General features: G+C 51.7%; 12 protein-coding genes across 12 annotated transcripts; 7 read left to right on the top strand and 5 right to left on the bottom strand.

Moving 5' to 3' along the window:
* Window positions 1-803: 803 nt before the first annotated feature.
* SNOG_05896 (hypothetical protein) lies at window positions 804-1,625 on the top strand (the record flags this gene model as incomplete). The annotated part of the gene is made up of 1 exon (XM_001796237.1): window positions 804-1,625. One exon carries the CDS (start codon window positions 804-806, stop codon window positions 1,623-1,625), a length of 822 nt encoding a protein of 273 aa, XP_001796289.1.
* Window positions 1,626-2,664: 1,039 nt separating this feature from the next.
* Window positions 2,665-4,200, bottom strand: SNOG_05897 (hypothetical protein; the record flags this gene model as incomplete). The annotated part of the gene is made up of 5 exons (XM_001796238.1): window positions 2,665-3,086; window positions 3,142-3,338; window positions 3,388-3,615; window positions 3,666-3,971; window positions 4,052-4,200. The coding sequence occupies 5 exons, from the start codon at window positions 4,198-4,200 to the stop codon at window positions 2,665-2,667; spliced, it is 1,302 nt and encodes a 433-aa protein (XP_001796290.1).
* An 891-nt stretch (window positions 4,201-5,091) lies between these two features.
* On the bottom strand, window positions 5,092-6,006 carry SNOG_05898 (hypothetical protein; the record flags this gene model as incomplete). The annotated part of the gene is made up of 2 exons (XM_001796239.1): window positions 5,092-5,669; window positions 5,733-6,006. The coding sequence occupies 2 exons, from the start codon at window positions 6,004-6,006 to the stop codon at window positions 5,092-5,094; spliced, it is 852 nt and encodes a 283-aa protein (XP_001796291.1).
* Window positions 6,007-6,543: 537 nt separating this feature from the next.
* On the top strand, window positions 6,544-6,717 carry SNOG_20063 (hypothetical protein; the record flags this gene model as incomplete). Its single annotated transcript, XM_001796240.1, has 1 exon — window positions 6,544-6,717. One exon carries the CDS (start codon window positions 6,544-6,546, stop codon window positions 6,715-6,717), a length of 174 nt encoding a protein of 57 aa, XP_001796292.1.
* A 2,096-nt stretch (window positions 6,718-8,813) lies between these two features.
* Window positions 8,814-9,062, top strand: SNOG_05899 (hypothetical protein; the record flags this gene model as incomplete). The annotated part of the gene is made up of 2 exons (XM_001796241.1): window positions 8,814-8,926; window positions 8,978-9,062. 2 exons carry the CDS (start codon window positions 8,814-8,816, stop codon window positions 9,060-9,062), a joined length of 198 nt encoding a protein of 65 aa, XP_001796293.1.
* Window positions 9,063-9,816: 754 nt separating this feature from the next.
* Window positions 9,817-11,112, top strand: SNOG_05900 (hypothetical protein; the record flags this gene model as incomplete). The annotated part of the gene is made up of 4 exons (XM_001796242.1): window positions 9,817-9,950; window positions 10,004-10,532; window positions 10,583-10,708; window positions 10,765-11,112. 4 exons carry the CDS (start codon window positions 9,817-9,819, stop codon window positions 11,110-11,112), a joined length of 1,137 nt encoding a protein of 378 aa, XP_001796294.1.
* A 458-nt stretch (window positions 11,113-11,570) lies between these two features.
* Window positions 11,571-12,065, top strand: SNOG_05901 (hypothetical protein; the record flags this gene model as incomplete). The annotated part of the gene is made up of 1 exon (XM_001796243.1): window positions 11,571-12,065. The coding sequence occupies one exon, from the start codon at window positions 11,571-11,573 to the stop codon at window positions 12,063-12,065; it is 495 nt and encodes a 164-aa protein (XP_001796295.1).
* Window positions 12,066-13,175: 1,110 nt separating this feature from the next.
* SNOG_05902 (hypothetical protein) lies at window positions 13,176-14,122 on the bottom strand (the record flags this gene model as incomplete). The annotated part of the gene is made up of 3 exons (XM_001796244.1): window positions 13,176-13,485; window positions 13,536-13,792; window positions 13,844-14,122. The coding sequence occupies 3 exons, from the start codon at window positions 14,120-14,122 to the stop codon at window positions 13,269-13,271; spliced, it is 753 nt and encodes a 250-aa protein (XP_001796296.1). The 3' UTR covers window positions 13,176-13,268.
* A 2,305-nt stretch (window positions 14,123-16,427) lies between these two features.
* On the bottom strand, window positions 16,428-18,160 carry SNOG_05903 (hypothetical protein; the record flags this gene model as incomplete). Its single annotated transcript, XM_001796245.1, has 3 exons — window positions 16,428-16,714; window positions 16,764-17,228; window positions 17,294-18,160. The coding sequence occupies 3 exons, from the start codon at window positions 18,158-18,160 to the stop codon at window positions 16,670-16,672; spliced, it is 1,377 nt and encodes a 458-aa protein (XP_001796297.1). The 3' UTR covers window positions 16,428-16,669.
* Window positions 18,161-20,582: 2,422 nt separating this feature from the next.
* Window positions 20,583-21,662, bottom strand: SNOG_05904 (hypothetical protein; the record flags this gene model as incomplete). Its single annotated transcript, XM_001796246.1, has 1 exon — window positions 20,583-21,662. One exon carries the CDS (start codon window positions 21,660-21,662, stop codon window positions 20,583-20,585), a length of 1,080 nt encoding a protein of 359 aa, XP_001796298.1.
* A 288-nt stretch (window positions 21,663-21,950) lies between these two features.
* SNOG_05905 (hypothetical protein) lies at window positions 21,951-23,016 on the top strand (the record flags this gene model as incomplete). Its single annotated transcript, XM_001796247.1, has 5 exons — window positions 21,951-22,001; window positions 22,165-22,177; window positions 22,225-22,260; window positions 22,375-22,800; window positions 22,853-23,016. The coding sequence occupies 5 exons, from the start codon at window positions 21,951-21,953 to the stop codon at window positions 23,014-23,016; spliced, it is 690 nt and encodes a 229-aa protein (XP_001796299.1).
* Window positions 23,017-23,373: 357 nt separating this feature from the next.
* SNOG_05906 (hypothetical protein) lies at window positions 23,374-24,357 on the top strand (the record flags this gene model as incomplete). Its single annotated transcript, XM_001796248.1, has 1 exon — window positions 23,374-24,357. One exon carries the CDS (start codon window positions 23,374-23,376, stop codon window positions 24,355-24,357), a length of 984 nt encoding a protein of 327 aa, XP_001796300.1.
* Window positions 24,358-25,235: the final 878 nt, after the last annotated feature.

A 25,235-nucleotide genomic window follows, 5' to 3' on the forward strand; every position in this document is an offset into this window, starting at 1 on the left:
GCACGCCACAGTGAAGCTCCAAGCGCGCTCAAACTACAGGGGGCGAACAGAAAATATTTGTAGTCTGGTGCAACCTCTTTGCTTTCTTTTCGATGAATCTACCCCAAGACTAAGTTCCTGTCTTGTGTAACTATGGCAATTTTGCCTCAGAGTGTTAACACATCCGCAACCCGGGAGGTTGTCCACGATCTGCACGTCTTTCAAAAGCATGCCAGGGCAGCCTTGTTCAGTGTCTCGCCTGCTACCCCCGATTTGTTTGCCCACTCTTGCGTGCAGGAATCGCTGGTACAGCTGATGAGCACAGGTTTGCTGTAGACCTTGGTTAGCACTTCGTACGCCGGAGTGCAAAGTCCCGACACCAATCAGTGGGCATAGGCCATTTGTCAAATGCGCATACAACAGACTACTTGCACGCAATCAGACCCAAGCTCTTGGTATGCTCGCTTTCTGTGGTCACTTCACCGAACCAAGACCAAGTCCCCACCTGCTCCTTACTATAAAGATCCTGAGTCCCCAAACCCATGCTTTCCAAACTCTTTGCTTCCAGTGCAACGCAGGGCTCACTCGTTATCTCTTTCATCACACCTGCTTGTCATCGGTCCTTCTTCATCAGACACTCGTCATTAGTGCTGTCAGATGATTTCATAACAATATCTGTAGCTGTCATTCTCCGTTACTCTTCACCAAAGAAATTCTTCTTGAGAAATCACGACTCATTATTACCACGAATCTCTGCCACATGAGCGGAATATGCCAAGGCTGCGTGAATACTGAAGCCACACCTCCACACCATCAATACCATGATGCTTGGTCATCCACAGCTTGGCTACATGCAGCGACCTGAACTCTATGGGGCTTCATATGATCATGGCGGGGAACGCTTTAGCCGGGAAAGAGGAAGAATGCTCGCAGAATTGCTCAGACGAAGACAAGCCGGATTTATGGGCGGTCAGCATCCGGGTTTCGAAGGCATGGGAGGCCGTCAATCTCCATTCCTCGGTGGACATGGTCTGAGCCCAATGATGGGCGGGCATCCACCGCCTATGACCATGGCACCGTGTATGGGCATGGGTCCGGGTATGGGTCCGGGTATGGGAAGAGCACACATGGGAATGGGCATGGGGCTGGGCATGGGGCTGGGCATGGGTGGTATGGGTATGAATCCTCACATGAGCTTTGGCCTTGGACGACCCCCACTCAGCCCCTCACCGTATGGGCGACAAAGACCATCTCCATTCGGATACGGTTCGCCTGGACCACCACGAGCGCATTCCTTCGCACCACAGCGGCGGCGTGCGCACCTTCCACTCTCCCGCTCTGGTCGCAGTCATTTCGCTCCATATAGAATGTACGATGACGATGGCGATTACGAGGATGATGAGTACGAAGACGAATACCGCATACCACCACCAGGACACAATGTCGGGGGTCGAATGAGAGGCCAGCCTTGCAGATACATGGCTCCTCCCTCGAGAAGAAGAGGACATCCAAGGCGGATGTTCGAAGAATTAGAAGACGAGTATGACGACCACGATGATTATGAGGATGGTTTCGATGACGAAGATGGGTTTGAGAGTTTGTTTTCCAGACAGTCGCCTCGCATGTGGTTGCGTGGTGGCTTTTAGCTACGCCAAGTCGCTTTCCTGGACATTCCATTCATAATTCACAACTACTAGCCACTGAGCTTGCCCTTCTGTGAATTTACTGGAATGAGTCTTATTAAGGTCATGTCTCCCGTCGTTAAACTTCTGCGTTACCCACTGTGAGCGCGCACAGAGAGTCGCAAACTCCCCCGTTTGTGCATCGCATGATCGGGAAGTTACGGAATGACACGGCACTGTTTGTGAACTAGATGCTCTCATTCGATGCCACGCGAAGGACTTCACATCACCATGACAGGTGACTTCGTCAATGGAACTTGTCAAACAATGTGTCGAAAATTGTATGAGAGTAACCGTAATCTTATCACACTTATTAGCCAGCAGTATCACCAATCCTATATCTCCAGTTATCCTTTCCTACAATCTGCATCCTGCAGCATGTGTCTGACCTTGCACTACGAGTATTCCTGTCATCCTTTGGCATCTGAGACCGTTCTCCTGCCATGTCACAGCGATCTTGACAAATCTGATCTCGCAACATTGACAGACGACCGGAACCCCATCGCGGTTTGCCCACGCTCTTGGGTCAAGAAGATTACACCACCGAAATGTGTCTCTTGCTTGATGGCATCAGTCCAAGGATCGGGTCTGACGGCTTGAAGCAGAGAATGAGATGAACAGAACTTGGTAACAGCGGCTCTACGATGATTGATCCGGCTCTAATGGCCCTAGTTCAACACCACACAGTCAATTTACTGCACCAACATGCAAGAGTTCGCTCACCTCAACGATGCTCCAGGTCCCCCTCAGTCACTCAACCACACCATCATGTACCATCTTCTCAAGTAGTATACCTAAACCACGGTACATTATCCGCCAACTCCCTCTCCAACACCTTCTGCTCCTCCGTCAACTCCCTAGCCCCCATCTCATTCGCAACCCCATCCCTCCTCGCATTCTCCCACCGACACCACACAGTCATGAACAACGTGAGGAAGAACGCCATACTAGACAAACACATTAGCCCATCTGCTTCCATCCCTTTACGAAATACAAGACGAACTCACCTAACAACCCCAATCAAAATCCCATGCCCAACCCTAAAGCGCGGCCCATCCCTACTCAAATAAACATAACTCGCAATAATCCCCCCACAATTTCCGCCCATGACCTGCATCGCAATGCCCGTGCCACGCTTCAGACTGCCTCCAATGTTCCCGCTATTCCACGCCATGCCCAAGGGGATTTGCGGGTAGATGCCAATAGCTGCTAACACTGTGCCGGCATATTGTACTGAGGGTTTGGGCGTGGCGATCAATATGCTGAAGCCCGCGATGGCGATGAGCTGGAAACCGAGCAGGAAGATGCCGCGCTGGCGGATACGATCGGCATACCAAGATGCGGCGATGGTGAATATGCAGGCGAAGATGTAGGGAGGGACGGACATTAGTTGGGCGTCGTTGGCGGTGTAGCCCATGTTCTTGACTGTGCTCTGATATCAGCCATGTCTTGGGAGGGCATGAAGTATATTAGCACTTACTGATCGTTGGGAGGAACAGCGCGAAGGAGTAGATGGGGCAGAAGCCAGCCATGCAGATTAGCATGAAAATATAGATCTTCCAGTCGGTTAGCGCTTGCCAGACATACTTCATGTCAAAGTCGTTGGAGAGGTGGCCTTGGTCGGCGAGGAGGCGGCGTTGGACTTCGGTGCGTTCCGGGGTCGTGAGGAAGCGTGCTCTACAGCCACATTAGTATAGATAGTCCTGAAAGAACTTAGAATACACACGTAGCCGGATAATCGTAAATGCACCAATACGCAACCATCGACACAAGCACACTCAAGATCCCCTCTAGAATGAAAATCCACGACCAAGCAGACCTCCCCCCAACCCCATTCATCTCCGCAATACCTCTTGCTAGAATGCCCCCAAAAGCCCCCGCAAGCGTCGCTGCTGAGAAGAATAGCGCCATGCGGAACCCACACTCATTCCGCACATACCACTGCGTAATATAACTGTTCATACTATCAGCAACAACCCCTCCCCTCCCCACCACATCACTCACTAATTCACTCCCGGAAACAAACCCCCCTCAAACACGCCCAAAAACACCCTGGTCGCCATCAACCCCTGGTAATTCTTCACGAAGCCCTGACAAACCATCGCCAGCGACCAAAAGAACATGATAAACGTGAGCCAGATACTCGGGCGCGTGCGCTTCATCATCATGTTGGAAGGGATCTCTGCGGCGATGTAGAAGGGGAAGAGGATGGCGAGGCAGTCGTTGTATTGGATACCGGACAGGTGCAGGTCGGATTCGAGGTGGTCGAGGCGCGCGTTTCCGATGTTGGTGCGGTCGAGGAAACATAAACTATAATGGTGGTGTTGGTAAGTATGTATTTATTTATTTATTTATTTGAATATGGTGTATCGGAGAGATTGAAGACGTACAGGTAGATTAGCGACATGAAGGGGATAATGTGCCAGTCGAGTTTTCGGAGCAGTTTCTTCGTAGCGGATGCATCGAAGCCTTGGGTTTCGACATCGCCCGCGGGAAGGGTGATGGCTGTCTCTGTAGCATGCGGTTTCTCGTCCGCCATGGTTGCACCGCTGGAAAGACCTTGAAGCTATACAGTCTAGTCTATCGCTTGAAGGAATTAGGGTTAAGAAAACGTGAAGCTATGCAGCCTACTCTGTCGCTCGAGAGAATCAGTGTGCAAAAAACAATGTGACGCGTGAATATGGGGTTTACGCGGGGACGTTCTACCTCAGATAAACCCTCCGTCCGTCAGCACTTCTTTTCCAGCCCCCACAGTGTAGTGCAACGTACGAGGCCTAGACTTTGACATATCTTCAGCCCACCCCCAGCTGTGTGGTACAACTTCCAGTACGCCATCCTTCTTTCGTTGCCATGCTCCGAGATCGATGATCTTGTGTAACCTTAAATGAATTTTGTATGGCTGGAGCATACGGTAGGTGTATGATCCTGTCAGAACTAGATACTGGAATGCTGCATGTAGGATGGTAAAGTTTTGATAAGGCATGTATGTGCGCGATAAGCTAGGATCTTAGTGGTCGGGCTATAGAGCTTGTGCTGACATGCATGGCGTGCGCTACGTGGGCGGCTCGCCTCGTGTTGATCCTTGTGAGACATGGGGAAAGTCGGGCAATGTTGCGATTGTCGACAGTGCACGAGGGGCGAGCTGAAAGTGAACAGGGGCACCTGATATCCTGAAGCTATACAAAAGGTCCTGACACCGCAATTGAAGCTTATCGATACTGTGTATAGCTTCAGGCTATAGAACGGGCTCCGAACAGTCTATCAAAACGAAAACAAGAGCGATGGAAAAGACTCGGTATGCATTTGCTGCACTTTCAAAATGTTGGGTGGACTTGCCTGCCCACGCAGAACGTACCAGAAATCATTAGGTCATTAGCACACTAGAAATGTATATGCCTCTCAATAAAACGCCGAATGCCCCGCACTAGTTTTACAGCATTCTCGCTGGCTGCGTCGGTACCATCGTGTGCTCAAACACCTGCGGTTCATATGTCCGATACGGCTGTGGTTGGAGTGGTTGTGCCTCATACGGCTCGTTGTCATACCGCCTCTCGAATGCAGTCTTTACACTCGGTGTCATCTCAACGCTTTCAGCCTTCTTGACTCTCCTCGTCTCCTGTTCTTCTAGAAGCACCTTCTTTACGTTGCGCATCTTGATGTAGATCCAGGCGCCGAGGGCGATGGTGATTGCTCCCAGAATCAGGAACATGACAGTCTTGATGGTGCTATCATCGTCTTGCTTCACTAGTAAAACGCCGAGGTAGACCAGTACGACCTGTTTTGGCAGCGAGAGGAAGGTTGAGACGAAAAAATGCCAAAATCTCACGTCACATGTTGAGAACACGGCGGTGGAAAAATGCGACGGTACTGCGGAAAGTCGGATGACGAGTACGATCCAGAATCCTCCATCGCGGGTAAGTCGTGCAAGAGCACCATAGTTAAGGTTCTTGCGTTCCAGCTCGTGGGCCTTGCGGCGGAATAAATACTTGAATGCAAACCACGTGCCGACTGGATTTGTGTTAGTAAGCAAGTCTTGGGGGGCTTAGCAGGAATGCTTGGGACAAAGCTTACTTTCGCCGATGAATGTACCTGCAGCAACAATGGCAAATCCGATCCAGAGTCCATAGACAACACCGCATAACAATGCGATAATCTCATGACCAAACAAAGGAGGGAAAGAAATGACAAAGAGAATTGCGATGGGGATGAGCCATCCTGCTGGCAGATCGCGCACTTTTTCTGAGAATGGCCGTAATTTCTGCGGAGAAGCGTCAGTGCTTGTGTCGGATTGAGCGATCAAATTTCGACTTACTGCGACCACTTCATCGTGTTTTATTGTTATCATGACTGTTGCGACCAGAATGAGAATACTGAGAATGTGCCATGCTGCAACGCTGGTCAGTACGAGAAAACGAACAGAACCAGACACGCAACATACGTATATATTTTGGTGATAATAATATTTTCTTCCAATTTATCGGTCGATATTCAGTGTCCTCTGGTGCTGTGTTCTTTTTCTGGCCTCTCACTGGCTCCATTTCGATATCGCCCTCCCTTTTCTTAAACCACAGCATTGCGACGTTTACTGGCGTTTTCCAGTACAGTAATCGGTTATTCGTGTCCAGTTGTCCAGTCTTAGGTTTGCGCAGTGTAAAAGTATAGGTGATGTCGTTGGGGAGCGGGTGTCGACGTGGACAAATACGTTGCGGTGGAGAATAAAGGGAGGAGCCCTGGTGTCTCGAAGTTGGGCGCTGAAACTGGCCATAGCCACACTGCGTAATCAGTGCCACAACCAATCACACAACGACGGCAATTTGCTAACGTGAGACGCTGGCGCGGGCAACTTGGCGCTTGCAGTCCGATTTTCAAAAACCTATCACGGATGCAGATTGAAGTGTCGATCATGCTTGACGTTGGCAAGGCATGGGTGGCGTGCATATGTTTGCTTGGTTCCGTGCTCGTCGACATCGCAACCTCGACTTCATGGGGCATTTACGGTGCGAACAACGTTTACCGAAACGTCACTGGCATTGAACCAGAGTCCAAACCGAACTAGCCTTCGGCGTCACAGTGCTCCGAGGATACGATCGTGGTCTTTTTCCAGCGTGGCGCACACGACTGAGTACGAGCGCATTGCGAGTATGACGACAATAACGGCGGCAAGAGACCATTAGTCCACGCAGTGCGATGGCGCGAAACTGTAGGACACTCCAACACACCTTGAGATTCACTTGGACAACACATGAGTTTGCAGTGGCACAACACTGCAATTACCCATGTGGCGTGTTGCGAAGCGACGTGTTTGACCTTTCAACGCGTGTTCGACGCGCCGAAGCAAAACGAGTCATGCATGAATGGATAATAAACGAACCCAGGGAGGGTGTCCTTGTGGCTCAGGCACCTAGCGCACCCGCCGATCGCTATTTTTACCCATCGTCCTTGTTTCTGGACGAATACTGCAATCGTACCTAGCCCGGCTCTTCCGGTATGTGATGACACGAACAGACTGCTGAGGGATGCTTCTGCCACGTAAAATATCACATGGCTTAGACCCTGGGGTGCTTACACGTCACAACGGCACTATCAATCATGTCGACATCCCCTTGCCAAGATCTCCGAGATCAAGGACCAAAAACGCTCTAATTTCTCCTCCAGGTGTTCACGCTATGTTACCTTGGCTTGGTATTTATGCGAAAACAATATTGCCATTAAAATTGAATCTATCAGTAACGCATTTTAGCAGTTTGTAGAGTGGCCGCCCGTGCCACAGCCACTATTGGTCCCGGGATGATCTTTTCACTCTCTTCGGCCGGCAATCCTCATGACGCTCATTGATGTAGTAGCGACAGCTTTCAGTTTTGTGGCTATTAATGATCTAGACAGCTTGCAGATGGAACTGCACAACTTTATGCACAGTTGTTCTCGCTCTTTCAATGATAGCCGATGTAGAGCTGATTAGGATTTACGAATATGTCAGCTGCCTCAAATACTGGCAAGCTCTATAGACATAACCTCTCTTCCTAATCCTTCGAAGTTCACAATTGCCCGGTTCCCAAGCACCGAAGACGACTCGTTGAACCAATCACTCCATGAGGGACCGAACACCTCACTAGCGGGACTGATCCATGGCGTTGGGAACTCTTCGGCTCTCCTTATCTTGCTTCTGTACTGTAAAAATGAACAGCTGCCCCCGCCAGGATTCGATGCTTCAACACATCCAATGTGAAATCGCACCCACGGACTTTTTCCCTGATCACACTTTCACTAAAGAAGTCGGAGAAGGAAGCTACTCACAAGGGTGTGGAACCAAACCAGTAATACGCGCAGCAGTGCAAGCTTTGGACAACACCACATCTTAACCGACAGCTTTAAGTCCAGCACATGATTCGATGCGTACCGCATCGCAATCATCAATGCATCACACGTATGTCTCCACAAATGAATGGTATACATATTGTCCCACCTGCCAAACGACAATACCGGAAGCGAACGGCGCAAGATATGCTCAACATCATATCTTGGGCGTCGATGAATCGCCATCACAAGACTCGATGCAACCCAGAGTGTACCTTCGCGACTTGCATACCCGACAGCTGACACAAGTACCTACAAACCCGCTCCAAACAGATGTACAACACAAAACGATAGATGTGGTAACACCTTCACGTCGCGCTCCCACCAGTACCATTCCACGTTTAATCTACTGGTTCAAATTCAAGTTTCACTCCTTGTGTCTATGGCTATTGCGGAACCTTCATCCGTCTACCGTAAGACAATGTCCGAGAGAGGGGCAGCTTGCCGAACTCGCGGAGATAGTGAACTCAGGACGATCTACATTCCATGATTGCCTGTGAAGTTATTGCTTGACACAGTGGATTTCCTGGAAGAAGACGATAGAGACACACTGAGGAGGGCGTGTAAGTGGCTTGAAGCGATACTGATCAAGAGAGGGTAAGATAGTAGTCATACTGGAGTTAAAGATTGACATCTAAGCTCTTGATTTAAGAAATGGTGGTTGTACACGAACATTGTCTTAGATGACGGAAGATACTAGCAACGTGGGCCGTGCCGCTCGCCATGCTGTACGAGCCGTACCTACGATGACGGCTTGAGCGGCTGCTAAATTAGCCTTTTAACCCTCTTTCGACGGACATGGCTATGGACGAAGAGCACAGAGACTGCGGAAGCCACGAGGAACCTCGAGGCAGCGCCGCTGATTGGCGACGGTATTCGGTGCAGCTCAGCATCAATGACGTAAATACTATGTATGATTCCGCATCTCATTAAGACTTGCGATCTTCTTTGAGGGATTGTAGATGGAAGACTTATGTCGGGCCCCGAGACCGCCGTGCTGCCGAAGCTATCCCGGCCTCAATCACCAAGGCCGCATACCTTGTGTAGAGATAAGTATCGCATACATGCCGATACACCGACCTTCTCTAGGCGCCGAAACACCGATCTGTCGTACATCCTCGTACCAATATGTCATGGACTAGGAAAAAAACGTTGTGGATAACTTGAGGCACCAATGTCCAAGCCTCATCTATAAAGGCCCATTTTCTAGTGATTTGAGCGATTGACATCAGAAAACACTATTCGAGTTCTCCCAAATTTTGCTTATATTTTGACATACTCGTATTGCTCTTTAGCATCAGCAAGCAATGCCGTCCCAACTTCATCATGCCGAGCAATCCAACGGGGCTTCAAAGATTTTCCATCCAGGGCAATTATCTGTTGTGGAGATAATCGCCTACCTGTCCTTGTCGCTTCTGGCATGTTGTAGTATCCGAGCAGTGTATTTGCTCTACTTCCACCCACTAGCATCATTCCGCGGCCCAAAAAAGCAGCACTATCTTCATTGTGGCTATTCTCCGTGGCTAAGGCTGGCAAACCACAACAAGTCTTCGAGCAGTTACATAAAGATTACAGTATGACATCCAAGATTACTTTAACACAGTATTGATACTACAAAACAGACACACGCGCCCTTCGAATAGCGCCCAATGAGCTCCACATCACCGACTCTGAACAGTATCACACCGTATACTCCCAACGCCACACATTCCTCAAACCAGAAGGGTTCTACCAAGGCTTCGGCATAGCACATTCGACGTTTACAGAGAGCGATGTGAATCTTCATCGCGAGCGGAGGAGAATGCTCAGCCCCTTCTTTTCCAAATCGTCTACACGTGCACTGGAGAAGGTTTTGTTCTCCAAGGTCAACAAGCTTTGTGAAAGGATATCTGCTGCTCGACCAAACGGACCTGTTCATCTGTATCAAGGCTTCAGGTACGAGGAGTAGACCCACTAATGCGATGTATACTTACTCACTTCCCTCACAGGAGTTTAACAGTCGACGTCATCAGTGAATTCGCGTTCGGCGAATCCTTCAACCTCCTTACCGACGCCGAAGATAACACATTCAGCGCGCCCATCCTCGATACATTCAACCAAACAATCGCAACTACCTGGGAGCTGATTCAGTTCCCAATCCTCCGCATCATAGCCATCAATGCGCCCCTCGCGCTCGCAGCGAAGCTCAGCACGGCCGCGGCAAAACAACGAGTTCTTTTTGACGCCGTACAGGCGGCGATTGATAAGTTCCGCAGTCTGCAGAAATTGGGCAAGAGCTTTGACCATGTTGTGATTTTCGATCAGATGGAGGGGTTGAAGGATAGAGATTTGTTGGCGGAAGCAACGGAGGTGTTGATCGCGGGGTCGGATACGACGGCGACTACACTTTCGGTTGCGATTGAGGAGATGATTAAGAAGCCGGCTGTGTGGGAGAAGTTGAAGGGGGAAGTTAAAGGAGCGGGGCTTGTGACGGAGCAGGACTATGAGACGCGGAAGATTGAACAGCTTCCATTCTTGGTACGCACCTAAGTTTGCCGATTTCATGAGAGCGTGGCTGATATGTCTAGGCTGCGTGCGTGAAAGAAGCTATGCGCTACGCCATGGCAGTTCCTGGTCGACTTCCCAGAGTCGTACCCAAACCTGGTATGGGAGCTGAGCCACTGGTAGTCGACGGGAAGCTTATTCCAGCTGGCGTAAGTAAATAGCCAATCGCACCAATCTCGAATGTAGTTGCTTAACAAACTTATAGTCCCGCGTCAGCATGTCCGCCTATACCGTACACTTCGACACCACCATCTGGGGCTCTGATGCGCGCACCTTTCGCCCCGAGCGCTGGCTCGCACCTAACGCGAAGCATCTGGAGAAATACCTGGTCAATTTCTCAAAAGGCGCAAGGCAGTGTCTAGGGATCAATCTCGCGAATGCTGAAACAATGTTAACGCTTGCTATGCTAGCGAATCAGTTTCGCTTCACGCTTGATGAATCACTGGTAAAGGCGGATCTTGAGAAGATGGATTATTTCGTTGTAGGTGTGGAGGGAACGGGTTTGCGCGCTCATGTTCACGAAGATGTTGATGATGGGAAGGAAAGTCACTAGTAGGATGTATGCACCCGGGGTATCTAATAAGCGACAAGGAAGGATACAAGGGGCGTAAGTGGGGCTGCAGGATTAGAAGCCCGACTGCATATATCGTGCTCAAAAAGGCTCACCATCAGGAACGATGCTGCGATTTGTCATCGTTCAAAAAGACTAGGACATGAGAGGAAGTTATGCTGTGCGCACTGTACCTTGAGGCTATTGTATGAGCAGATTTAACGCCACAAATATGAATACAAGAGCAGATCTTTGCACTCTGAGCGTAATGTGCACTTGCAATCCTCGAGTCACCAAACGCTACCAAAATGTTAATGAGTAAGCTGAATTACCTCAACGAGAAATCTCACCATAAAGAAAAATCCATATAAGACCCAGTCTCTCAGAATACTACACACTGGGCTTTTCCATCCCTCCACACCCTTCTTGAGCCCGGATCGGAACCCAATTCCTTATCCAAGATGCATCTCACGCACCTTGCCCTCTCCCTCATAACATCTCTTGTCCTAGCCACCCCACAACCCCTCTGCACTCCATCCACATTCACCTCCCTCACCCTCCCCGGCACCCAAATCCTCAACATAACCACCACCCAGCAGTCCAACCTCACCCTCTCCGTCCCCGATGACCAAAACCACTTCGCGGCCAACATCACAAACCTGTCCGCCTGCGACGTCCTGATAACCTACACGCACACCAACTCGTCCCCCGCGGACACTGTCCTCACGACCATCACGCTCCCGCTCCCTTCAAAATGGACAGGCCGCCTCCTCGGCGCTGGCGGCGGCGGCTGGTACACCGGGCCCGAAAACCCCCCTGACACACCTCTGGGCCCGCATCCCAAGGCTTCGCCGTCACATCCACCGACAGCGGACACTCGCTCCCCTCACCCGCGACATGGGCCCCTCGTATCCCCCGGGCACCTAAACTATCCCTCTCTTGCACAATTTCGCTGATCGATGTCTCTTCGAAGCTGCCACGCTGGGGGAAAGCCGTTGCAAAGGGCGTACTACGGTTCGGAGCCCGAGTAAGAGTTATTGGAATTGGGTGCAGTCAGGGGGGCGAGGCAGGGACTCATTTCTGGCGCACGAGGTTTCGCAGAAGGTGTATGAATGGGGGTAGTTAGTCCGACTGCCGCCCTGGGACTTCATTGGGGGGGCCAAGTTGATAATGCAGTTTATGTGGGCGCAGAGGGGTTATGAATGATGCGCAGGAGTGGCCGAGTTGGTGTGAGTTCGAGGGGATAAGCCGCGCTGCGGTGGAGTTTTGCGATGGGAGGGATGGGGCGAGTGATGGGATTGTGTTGGATTCGACGTGTGAGTTTGATGCAGCGGGGTTGGTGGGAAAGACAGTGGAGTGTCCGTCGAAGAACAGTTCGGCGATTGTTACGCAGATGGCGGTCAGGGTGGCGCGGGAGACGTGGAGCGGTTCGAAGACGCCGGAGGGGAAGTTTCTTTGGTATGGGCTGGATGTATCCGCCCAGCTGATGTATCATGCGCAGACGGTTTGCGGGGTGGATGGGAGTTGTGCGGGCGATCCTAATCCGCTGACGGTGGAGTGGCAGAAGTACTTCTTGGCTTTGGATCCGGAGTTTGATGTCAGGACTGTCAATACGACAAAGTACGCCGAGCTGTTCAAGGAGTCAGTCAAGTATAATCCGCTCCTCGCGCCTACCAATCCAGATCTCAGCGCCTTTGCCAAAGCTGGTGGGAAGATGATTACGTGGCACGGCACTGCGGATGTCTTACTTGGACCTAAGTACACTGAGCACTACGTCAAGTCAGTATATGATTTAGATTCAGAGGCAGCTGAGTACTATCGGTACTTTGAAGCACCGGGGTTGAATCACTGTGGAGTAGGGACGACAGGGTACTATCCAGGCGAAGCTTTGGAGAGCCTGATAGCGTGGGTAGAGCACGGAACGGAGCCTAACACCCTGGAGGCGCTGAATAGGGAAAATGGAAGGAAGGTGGAGCTTTGTCTTTGGCCGAAGAAGTTGGTGTATGTTGGTGGCGATGCTGCTAAAGCCACTTCTTTTGCTTGCAAGTAGAGACATGCGCGGGATTACAGGGGCATCTTCATGGCTATTATAAACGTCTTAGTGCTTCCTGATTCTATTTACACACCTATACCATCTCTCCCTTCAGCGCATCAGCACCTCACTGTCTTTTTGTATTCGGGCCCTCGGGATACGGCGGCGCACCCTGCGGTCCAAGATCCTCTTCTCCGCTATCTCCTGGTCCGTTCGGCTTCGTCTCCGTTACCGGCAACTTCGGCTCGCCTCTGCCCTCTGGCTTTGGAGGTGATTTCGTTCCTGGACCGCCCCTGCGCTCCCAGTCTAGGTATGAACCCTTGTATTCGCCAACGTTTTCATATCTACGGAAATATTAGTCAAGTATTTGCATGTATGAGCTGAAAGAACCTACCCAGCTTGTCGCGCAATGCCCGCTGCCGCACTACTCCTGACCCCCGCCTTACAAAAGAACACGATCTCCTTATTCAGCGGTGGTTTCGCAAACCCAAACTGGTCCTGAAACTCCTCCTCATCTAGAAGCAGCGCATCAGGGTGCGACTTAATCGGCAGATTAATCGCCGTCGGGATGCTATTCGCCTCAAACTCGTAGGGTTCGCGCACGTCGATGAGCAGCCGCGAGTCGGACGGTGTTTCGAGGATCGCGAGTATCTGCGTGCGGGTTAGTCAGGTGGTAGGGGCAGAGATTGGCAAGTTGAGTACATCGTCGAATTCATAAGCCTTGCTCCTTTGGAAGTCGGTGGAGTGCCAACGCTTCTGACCAAAGCCCTGCGATTGCACCGGTATCGGGATAGCCTGCAGCCGTCCGCCTAGGCCGCTGGTGACGCCTTCGAGATGCCTCCTCCACACATGTTGTGACTGTGACTGTAGGCCGATTCCGAGGAGGCGCGATGCGTGGAATTGAAGTTGTGATGTGCGACGGCTGATGAGGGATGTGTATGCGCGGAGGAGCGAGGCGGGGAAGCTGGGCTTGGGAGCCATGGTTTGGGTGGGTCTGTGTAACTGTACGCAGACTTGGAGCTACAGGCAGACAATCAAAATCCAAGGTATAGAGTTGGTGTATGGGACCTTCGTTCGATGTGGTGTGAAAGCTCAATGTGCCAGCGGTAATGGTGAGCTCATACTCGGCACGGCCCTAAGATTGTTTATCGCCGACGTCACCAGATGTCATGGTTCGTTCGCAAAAGTCCGAGCCCCAAGCATACCAGCTCATTCCAATGGCTGTGACACGAGGCACAACAGGGTAAACAAAGGCGAAGTTGGGTATAATGTGCTTCATTCGTCTATCGTATGCTCATCAAGTCTTGCAAATTTTATCATACGTCCCTCCACTCGGTTTCTGGCATATTGCCCCTCAAGAAGTACTTTGAAGAGCCAAGAGTGGAGAGTGATGTAAGGCACACATTATACCTTCTGAATCCAAACATCCCATACACCGTGTCCCTGCCCACTAGATCCGTCTCACCACGGCTAGTAGGGGTATCATCCGATCCGTCATCCCACACCATCATTGCCGAAGCACAGAAAAACACACGCAGAAATCCGAAGCAGCAAATTGGTATATTTCTTTTTGCGCCAAGGGGGAATCATTCAGAAACACAAAACTCCAGTACAAACAGTCGCAGCATACAGGAAAACGGAAAAAGCAAAAAGACAGCAACGCACAGTAATAAGCAGCCGTGCTGGCCTTTTGGATATTCGCCGATATAAAGATGGGTATAATTCTTTTGTCGTCGCTTGAGTAGACCGGACACAAATCGCGTAGTTGGGTATTGTTTCGTAAGACCGGTACAAATAGTAGTTCGAAATGGTGTATCATTTAACGAGGAGGCCCAATAGGGGCCGGGTATCCAGATGCAGAATGAGAAGTGCTAGGGCGGCCGCTGTCCACGGAGCCCCGCGGGTCGTAACGAGGCGTGATATCCCCAGACGCCGCCGCGGAAGAGGAACCAAAAGGAAATTTGGATTCGAATCGTGGGGTTGGCATCGGCCAACTGTTGGAGTGGTGTTCGTCATCCGCAAGATTGATGCCGCTGTCGTTCCACGGGTTGCGGTAGCTGCCCAGTGGATTCAAGGCTGGCAAGGGATGCCTTGGAAAGCGTTGCTGGAAGCGTGCTTGAACAAGGATCCGGGGGAGTTGGTATTTTTGCGTCCGTTGAAGATGGACGTGAAGGACGACATGCTGCCGGGCTTGCGAAGTCGGTCGAGCATGCCCCGCGGCTCATCATCACCGAAATGAGAGCGAGTTGGGGAGTCGGTGCTGTCGACTGCAGGTTCGGCTCGTTGGAGGAGCTTCGACTCGAAGAAGGGCAAAGAGTCCTCAAAGGAGTCCGACTTGGGGCGAGGGAGAGCACCACGAACAGTGTTGGTGTCGAGACCATGCATGACTAGGTGGTTAAGCAAGAAGTCAATGGCATCTTTCAGCCCACCGGCGTTGTTCCTAGTGAAGACCAGGTGGAAGCTCTCGATCTGTTCTTCCTTTCCATCGACGGTCTCGGTCTGACTGTCCTGGAGCTGAGCATCAACGACATGCTGAGTCTTGAGCTTTTCGATAATCTCAGTCTTGAACTCAGCGGAGCGAAGGTGCTCGCTGAGCTCGTTGGTGCTCGGGAAAGCTAAATCATGAGCTTCGGGAACCATGCCCTGCAAAATGTTGGTCAAAGGTCATCAAGTTTCACGGAGAACAACGTACCAGGAACTCGTCGACTGCCAAAGGCACCTGGTACTCAGGGCCAGAGACAGTGACAGTGTCGCTCGCTTCTTCAGTGCTGGGGAAGGTAATTTTGCAGTTAAATTTCTTCTCGAGCTCATCAATCTTGTCCCAGGCGCGCAATGAGCTCGCGGTGATACAAGCGGTTGATGTTGATGGTCTCCGAGACGAACTCCGCGTCTGCCTTCTCGACCATGTCCATGATCTCTTGCTTGACCAGATCGAGATTCTGTGCGTTACGTGCTGGCGTGCGGCAAATGACGTTGTCGACCTTGATGTCATCTTCCTCTTTGCCATATCCGCCGCGGTCCATGGCGTTGGAGAATTTGACAAAGACGGAGTACTTTTTCATGATGCGCTGGATATGCTGACCGCCAATGCCAATAATGCGCTTGTGATACTGGTCAGGCACGTGGAAGGAGATCGATGCGGGCATCTCCTGTTCAACAAGATCCAGACCGTTCTTGGTAGCTTCGTACTGAGCGCCACGAACCACGATGTAGAAGTTGTACTCGTTGAAACCGTCAAACACGATCTGCACACTGCTGTGGCTCATGATCTTGTTGATCTTGCCGTTCTTCTTGCCGCTGACGAACTCCTTGTGCTCATTGGCAAGCTCGATCTTTACGCTCATGTTGTACTGCGACTTCTTCACAAAGGGGATGTTACTTATCACCATCAAAGCAGCCCTGACAGCGTCGTCAGATCCATAAATATGGAAATTAAGCTTCTCGAAGCTGACTTCAGCACCCGAGTTGATGCAAATGTCGGAAAGCATAGCGCGCACATCGGCTGCGGTGGGCGGGCGCTGAGTAGGGTCAGGATGAGTGATGAACCACGAAGCACTGTAGAATTGACCCAGCCTGCGATGTGTGAGCATTGGAGTTGCACGTTCACGCACAAGCAGCTTACAAGAATCATCAATTCACGCACAGTGCGCTCAACGTGCAAGACATCGGTGCCCTGGACTCTGACCATGCCTCGCTGGACGCCGAGTGGCGGCAACAAGATGTAAGAGCCATTGTTCTCGATGATCTTGCGCACTTTGTCGAGACGCTCGAGCAGGATAGCATCCAGCTTGGTGTCAGTCATCATGACAGGCTTCACAAAGACTTTGGTAGACATGACAAGATCGTGCAGGCGCTGCTTCGCACGAATGATGGACTCGGATGTTTCACCCGTGATATAGACCAGATCGTCTGGTCTGCGTATGAGCACCACGGTGGCGTGTACGCCGAACAGGCGAGGAAAGGGCGGGGGGAAGTAGATGGCGGTTCCCGTGGCAGACTCGATCATCTTGATGTTCTTGCGTCCGCGCCCACAGATCAATGTATGCATGGTCAGTTCGAGCTTCATCGTGTCTACATAGCGCTTGAGCTGTGACGGCATTGGATTAGTTTGGTGCGCTAGCGGGAACAGCTGCGGGGGTGCGAGCAACTCACAATCTGATCTATCATGATAAGGACGCGCGTCTTGGCGTGCTCCATTGTCTCGAGATCTCCAAAGATGGCACATCGCAGACGCGGGTCCATGCCTGTGTCAATGTTGCCATTGAAGCTGGCAGACTCGATGTCCGGCTGCTTCGGCATCAGCAGGAAGATGTCTGCTTTGGTCGTCTTGGAGATGAGATCGAGCTGCTGCAGCACGGCGTCCCTTGACATTCTGGGTGGCCGGGTCGATGATGAGTTGCGAGTCGATGTCCACATGTGATGAGCGCTGTGCCAAGGAGTTAGCGAGTGCATGACGGAAGTTCCCAGCTGAAGGCGTACCAGAGAGATGGGCGTCGAGTTGAGCACCTTGCAGCGCATCGAGTTGACAATCTCCAGCTCGCCAGACAGGCACACGTTGGTGACGAGTGCGCGTAAAGGTCCCCGCTGTAGGCCGGGCAGCGGCTTGGACTCGGCGGACGTGACTGTCGCCTGGACGCGCCCCTCGGTCTGCTCGCTCACGTCTCGACACAGGTTGCGCAGGTTGTCGACATTCTGGGCGTGAACGGGCAGCTTGTGCGTGGGCGTGTTCTCTGCCGTGCCTTCCGGATGGGTCCAGCGTGCCTTCGCCCCCGGGCTTGCCCACATGATGTCGTCGGGGTCGGGCCCGGCAAGGTTCGATGAGAAAGGCACGTTGAAGGACAGGTTGACCTGCGTGCCTGGCGGTATCACGGGCGGGGCACTGGTGGCCGTCGACGGGCGCTTTATCGGAGCTGTGACGGGCATTTCGTGGTTGGACCTCGAAAATGGGAAGCCCGCGGACGGGGCCATCTTCTCCCAGCCGTGCCGTGCCTGGCCGGTGAAGTTTGATATCTTGTGCATGGTGGTGTGGTGAGGGGCGCCCGGGGAGATGAGGGCGGAGGTGATGGTGAGAGAGTCGAGCGACGAAGAAGGTTGGCAGAGAAGCAGCGCTCGGTGGGGGACCTGTGATTGGGCTGCCGCAGCGAATGATGCACGGGCCCGAGTGACCGACCCACACTCATTGAACCACACCACCAGCTTCGAAAAGCTGGCCAGCCCACGGCACGCCGCAGTCGTACAGTATTTGCCAGAACACGCGCCACGCCAGAAGCAGCTTGTCTCGCAGAGCCTCCAAAACGGCCGCCGCCGTGCTGCAGTCTCGCCGCGCCGTGTGCAGCTGCCCTGTTCTGCCTCTGCGCTTGTTGAGATCTGCTCAGCGGTGCTGCTGCACCTCCATCGCCAAATGAGCCTAGCCGAGCTCCATATCGGTTATACTGCGTCGTCATATGAACAATAAATAGATCTCCAATACCATCCCCCGTCTGCACCAAAGCTCCCACCAGCAGCCGCGTCGTCTCGACTCATCTCGGATGCCATGCTCACACCGTTTCACCTCGCACAGGTTTCTCATGCGAGCATGACGGGGTCCAGGCGTTCCAAGACTCGATGCGGCTTGGTGCATCCCTGCAAACCCCCAAGCGACTACCGCCGTGATGCACATTCCAACCAGTGTTGGAATTCGTGTCGTGTCCTTTTGTTGTTATGGAATTGTCGTGATGGCAATTGGAGCTTGTTGTAGCTTTCAGGCGCGACAGGAGTCCTCAGGAGATCGCCGTGAGGTTCTGAGACGTGTCATGTGCAGGGCTGAGCTGCGCTGAACATGGTCATGGCTCTGAGTGGTGCCTTCCAGATGCAGCGCTCCATCGTCTTGTTGGTGACACCGTTCCTGCCGTGTTCGGACGGCTTCAAACACGAAATCCAGAAAAGGACATCTGGGCTCTGAGATGGTACGGAGCAAGAGATGGGCAGTCTCTGAAGTTGTGTCACTGAGGTCACATGGTCAAAGTAGATATCATGACACAACAAAAATATTATTCTAGAACTAGGCGATCCAATGACCTGTAAACCTGCTATGAAACGCTTGTCGATGATACTACAAAACTGGCTGATATGGAACCTAATAACGAACAGCTACTTTGCGAACGTACTAGTAGCGAGTATACACGCGGCGCGGCTCAGGCGCATATGGCTCCTGTGGGAGCTCAACAGGTTCCTCCTCAGCATACCGCCGTGCCTGTGGTGCAGCGCTGACATAGCGGCGATCATCTATAGGCTCCTGGCGTACAATACTGACTTCGCGGTACTGCGGCTGTGGCGCCCGCATGGAACCAGGCTGTATGCTTTCGTGACGTATATAGCCCTCAGGAGCTTCACGTCGGACAACTTCAGGGCGCATGCTATAAGCCCTGGAGGGCACATATTCCCTAGGTGGTCCCATCTCTTCATACTGCGGTCGATACTCTATTTCGACCGGCCGCCTCGAAGCCTCTCGTTGCCGGTAAGGCTGCGCTTCGATGAACTCAGGTCCCTGTGCTTCGACATACCGCCGAGGAGGTGGTGGCATTCGCTGCATGGTATCTTCTTCATACAACTCAGTCCTAGGCGCACGTATCGTCGGCTCTCGAGTTACAGCTCGTTCATAGTAGGGATCAACCTCTATGCGGCGAGTTGGCGGTGCAACAGACTCTCGTGCATCGACTGGCGCTGCGTAGTACTTGTTGCCATATTGGTCTACTACGATTCGGCGTGGTGGTGGGGCCATTAGTAGAGGAGACTGCTGACGGGAAATGTACTCATGCACAGGCGATCGGGATCGATCGCGAACATATCTAGGCGCAGCTGAAGGGCGGGCCGAAGCTTCTCGGTAAATGGGCATTTCATTGCGATCTGCAAACGCGTGGGATGCCGATCGCAATGGGCGAGGCTCTGCTGCATACAACTCTCCGCCTAGAGGCGAGAATGGACGTCGAGCGTACTGGAGACTAGCAACCCGCCTGAGGTCCGGCTCATCTCGGTGAACCTTGCGCTGTGGCACTCGGATGACTGTTGGTGAGGAACCTTCATTGTACTCGTGGTAGTAGGAGATGTTGGCTCAGGCTCCCGATAGTACACTGGCTGTACCCTTCCAGGAGACTGCGCAGCTATGGAGCCTGCATCGTTAGGCAACGGTTGTAAGGCGCGACGTTTGCTAGGTTGGGAGTCGGAGGGAGCTGCGAAAGGTGGAGGAGCTTGAGGCTCCTCCCTGATATATGGTTCGGGGGAGGGAATCGATCGTTTGTTCGCTTGCTGCTGTCGCTTCTTCTCTTCGCGCTTTTTGTCTCGGCGGGCGCTTTCGAGGGTTTTGGAGGGGAGCAACAGGTCCATTCGGACTGTGACGGCGGGAAGATCTATAAATATAATCAGTATTGCTATGGTATACAATGATAGTATGTAGGGCCTAAGTTCATAGCAAGGTGTGTGTTGCCTGGAAATACGGTGACTCGACGATTGTGATGACCATCGCGCCGTGCGCTTGACTTGCTACAACAGACAGAAAGTCGAAGGCCTCGGCGTATCCGGGAACAGGACGGAGGGATGAAAAAAGGAGGAGAGAGACTGAAAGAAAGAAATTATCATACCCGTTGGCGCCATTGTGGTTTTGGTTCCTACCACGGCCTCTGCTAGGCTCATTTGCGACAATTTCGGCAGGAGGAGGTGAGTAATCTTCCTCCTCAGCATCATCAAGCAGGGTTGCAGGCTCAGGTTCGTATATCTCAATATCATCGGCAGGTTCATATGCCTCTTCATCAAGGTCTATCACTGCAGGTTGAGCACTAACATGGGTGATATGTCCTGCCTGCGATGTGAGTGGCTCAGGATGTTTGGGATCATTCTCCTCTGACGACCAGCTGTCTGCTTTGCTAGAGTAGTAGGAGTTCTCGTCAAACGACTCTACCCCATCGCTGTTGTTAGTTGTTGATCGTATGCCAGATATGGGAGGGACTCGTAGTTGAGCCTGAATCAGACACTCCTCGACGTTCAGATGGGCATCCCGCTCGTCTGCGTCATTGCCACGGCCCTTCTTGTCAAACTGATCCTTCAGTAGACGCTCTATCTGCTGCCGTTTAAGCTGCAATTCTGCCCTGATCAAGTGGTCAGACTTTGTAAGCAAGACCGGGTCGATGCTAGAAGAGGCAGATATGGCTGAGTAGGGTCGCTGTGTTGGTGGAGCGGGGGACACAAACTCGTTTGCTGTCGAAGGAGCCTGAAGCGAGCTGTCCGGTCGTGGGGGAAACAGCTGTGAGGCGGAGACACCGTTCGGGGTGCCGTTGGTCGCGGGTCTGCTGGGCGGTGTGGTCTGCGGGAGACGTGGTGCAACCTGTTCAATTACTTTGGCTGGTAGATGGATACGAGGGTGTTTGCTAGCAAACACATCATCGCGGATCTTCAACAAGTGCTGCAAAAAGTCGGCCTCGCGAAGCACCTCTGCGGGTACATTGCTGGTGCCGTTCAAACGCGGCGGAGCTGCTGCGGAAGTCGACATGAGTGGCTGGCAGGCGATATGCGCTGCGACAGCTACGGCAAGAATTCAGTACCAAGCACCCAACGTGTGTAAGCGATCAAAATGACGCGATGTACAGTACAAATGCAAGCAATGTGCGCCGTTGAGTTGCGGTTGATGGTGATGGGCCTGTGGAGCGACACGAGGAGAAAACCACGGGCAGGAGCGCGCCAGACATGCACACGTGCCAAGGCGCTAGTCCTGAACTGTTCCGTTGCGCCCTTCAGCACGCCGTCACGACTTTTCATTCACGTCAACACCAACAACAAAATGGCGGAAAACGATGAAAAGCCCGTGTTCTTCTTCGACATTGACAACTGTGTAAGTGTTAATTAAATGGGCCAAATTCGTGCCCATCTACAACCCTAATCGACTGAGTCGAGAGAGTCCGGCGAACCAATGTGTCTGGGTCTCAACCGGCCTTTTGATGCTGTGTGCTTTGTAGTTGAAGATCTCAGGAGAGCAATCACTGATTGACTGCCAGCTTTATTCGAAGAGTGTGTCCCTTATGTCGTAACACTTTGACGACTACTGACCTCTTTAGGTCTTAAGATTCATGGAATGATGGCAGAACTCATTGGTAAGTACATTAGAACACCCGTACTCATGATTGGGCCATGGCAAAAGTTGAGATGCCATTCGTGGCCCTCTGAAGCTATTAGATGGTTTTTGTAATGTCACTGACTGAGGTCAGACAAGTTCTTCGAGGACCACCTCAGCCTTTCGCGCGAGGACGCCAACGAGCTCCATTATAGATACTACCGAGAGTATGGGCTTGCTATAGAGGGTCTCGTGCGCCACCATAAAGTCGATGCTTTGGAGTACAATAGCAAAGTTGACGATGCCCTACCACTGGAAGATGTCATTAAGCCTGACCCGGAGCTACGCCAATTGATCCAGGATATCGACACCAGCAAAGTCCGATTGTGGCTATTTACTAATGCTTACATCACCCACGGAAAGCGAGTGGTCAAGCTACTTGGGATCGATGACCTGTTTGAGGGCATCACATTCTGCGATTACGGATCGGACAAGTTCTTCTGCAAGCCCCACGTAGAGATGTTCGATAAGGCCATGCGCGAGGCCGGGATCAAGTCCAACGATAAGTGTTATTTTGTGGGTGAGTAGAGGCAAGCTCGAACAGCTTGCACATATCATGTTAACGGCTGCAGACGATTCGTACATCAACTGCGAGGCAGCAGATAAACGTGGTTGGAAGACCGCGCATTTGCTCGCCCCATCAGACCCAGAACCTCCTCAGCAAGCTTCGAAGTATCAGATTAGAAGCCTGCAGCAGTTGCGCAAGATCTTTCCGGAGGTCTTCAAAACCTCTTAAGATGTCTAGAGAGTGATGCTGCATGACCAGCTCGGAGCCAGACTGGATAGATGAGGTGGACGCACGCTTCATATACACAGATGAGGACGATCTACAATAGATATGACGCTATGATAGAGCAATAGATGTGACGAAGTATACGGTTCTACAATGGAAGTAATCCAACTGTGACATGGTGTGGCGTAAACATGGGGTAAAGCTAGCTTATCGATTGCACTTGCCTGGGCCTCTCCCCTACATCACAACCATTCTCAGGTCAGGGCCACAGGTACCACGTTTACCAGGCAGCACTGCTCTGAATACTACAAAAGCACTGCACCGCGAATGGCTTCACAACACACAAAGTATTACCAAACCATGTCGTCAACAGCAGCTTCGAGCTCTACCCCACCGCCCCCACAATCCTCCGCGCTACCTCCACAACACGACTCTCAAGTTGCCAACAACCCTGACTGCACCACTTCAGAATCGTCTCCATCAAACTCGTCGAAAGTAGTCCCTAAACGCAAACCCCTTCTCCGTCTCGAACTCCGCGATCTTTCATCCAACGGTTCATGCGCATTCCTTCGCCTCGTCCACGCCTCCAACGCTCTCCAAGATGCCGTCGATGCCGTCCTCAAGCTCCTATACAAGAATATGCGTACATCATGTATACCACCCACGCGTTCCGTAACGCTCGTGATCCGAGACATGGAAGGTGTAGCATACACAACAGGCCTTGACCTCGATGACGACCACAAGGAGATACACTTCAGTACAAAGTACATTGAGCACGTGCCCGAGGCGCGACAAAAGGAGGAAATTATGGGCGTGTTGGTGCATGAAATGGTACACTGCTGGCAGCATAGCGGGTTTGGGAAAGCGCCACCCGGGCTTATTGAGGGTGTGGCGGATTGGGTGCGCTTGAAGGCTGGGTATGCACCGCCGCATTGGAAGAGGCATACGGATTGTGATTGGGATGCGGGCTACGAGCGGACTGGATACTTTCTAGAATGGTTGGAGGGGAAGTATGGTGTCGATGTGGTTAGGAAGATTAATGATGCGATGAGGGAGTGCGATTATGATGAGAAAAAGGTGTGGCATGAATGCTGTGGAGGGAAGGGTGTTGAAGAACTCTGGAAAGAGTACAAGAAGAGCGTTGATAATGATTGTGAGGAGATGGAAAAGGAGCCAGAGAAAGACCGTGAGGAACAGAATGATGAGCATACTGAGGAAACTGAGGCAGGCGAATCAGCTGAAGACGACATTCAGTCATCGGCCTGGAGAGACCGCACGGAGGAACGTAACAAAGCCCGGAGAGGAGGAAACATACATATCCCACTGCGACCAAAAATGGGATGAGCTCATGGCCAGCTGTAGCATCACCTAATAACTCCACTCGATGGCTGAGCTTTACTATATAAGTTGATTTGTTTTATTCAATACCATCGTCGCCTCTCATTGTCGATAAGACAACTGTTTTGTCGCTTCTCTCGCAAATGCCGGTGCGCAATATCAGTCGTGAGAGGCGAGTGACATGGACGACAAATGGACTTTCATTTTTTTCTACTTCTCGGACACTTCTAATGTCATTCTTGAGGCATCAAGTCAGCATACTACATGTGCGCCTCCCTACATGCAAGACAGCAACGAAGTGTACCTATAGTCACAATGTGGCTGTGTCATATGTACATTCATGGTGTTTCAATTCTTTCCTCGAGAACACTTAGTAAAGAGATGGTAGATTTCAGGTATGTCTCGCAACGACTGATACAGGGAGTAGATCTCAAATATTGGCCTGCAAGGGTAACATTATCGCTTGTCTTCCCATCCAGGCCCCACCTGCAGATGTGAATTTTGGTAGCGTGCGGGGCACAAAACTTTTCTTCCGCTACATCTCGCCAACCATCATGTCGCACACAAGCATAAAAAGACATCTACATATTGTAGCTAATTTAGAATGTCTCCATCAATAGTTACCAGCCTGGTTAGCGTACGTTCATCTAACATTCCCTCAACCAACATCATCTAACAACTTCCCAGTCAATCGGTAGAGCGTGAGACTCTTAGGTTTCACTTTCTCAGAAAGCGATTGATCCAATCTCAAGGTTGCGGGGTAAGCATTACCACCTTCGTGTTTCAGTACCATGACCTAACAGCTCTCATTAGTTCGACCCCCGCATCGGGCTTGACGATTCTTTTTTTGCCCTTTTTCTCATCATCTTAGGTGTGGGGCTTGA

Source organism: Parastagonospora nodorum, assembly GCF_000146915.1.
Source record: "Parastagonospora nodorum SN15 chromosome Unknown scaffold_8, whole genome shotgun sequence".
Classification (NCBI taxonomy): Eukaryota; Fungi; Ascomycota; class Dothideomycetes; order Pleosporales; family Phaeosphaeriaceae; genus Parastagonospora; species Parastagonospora nodorum.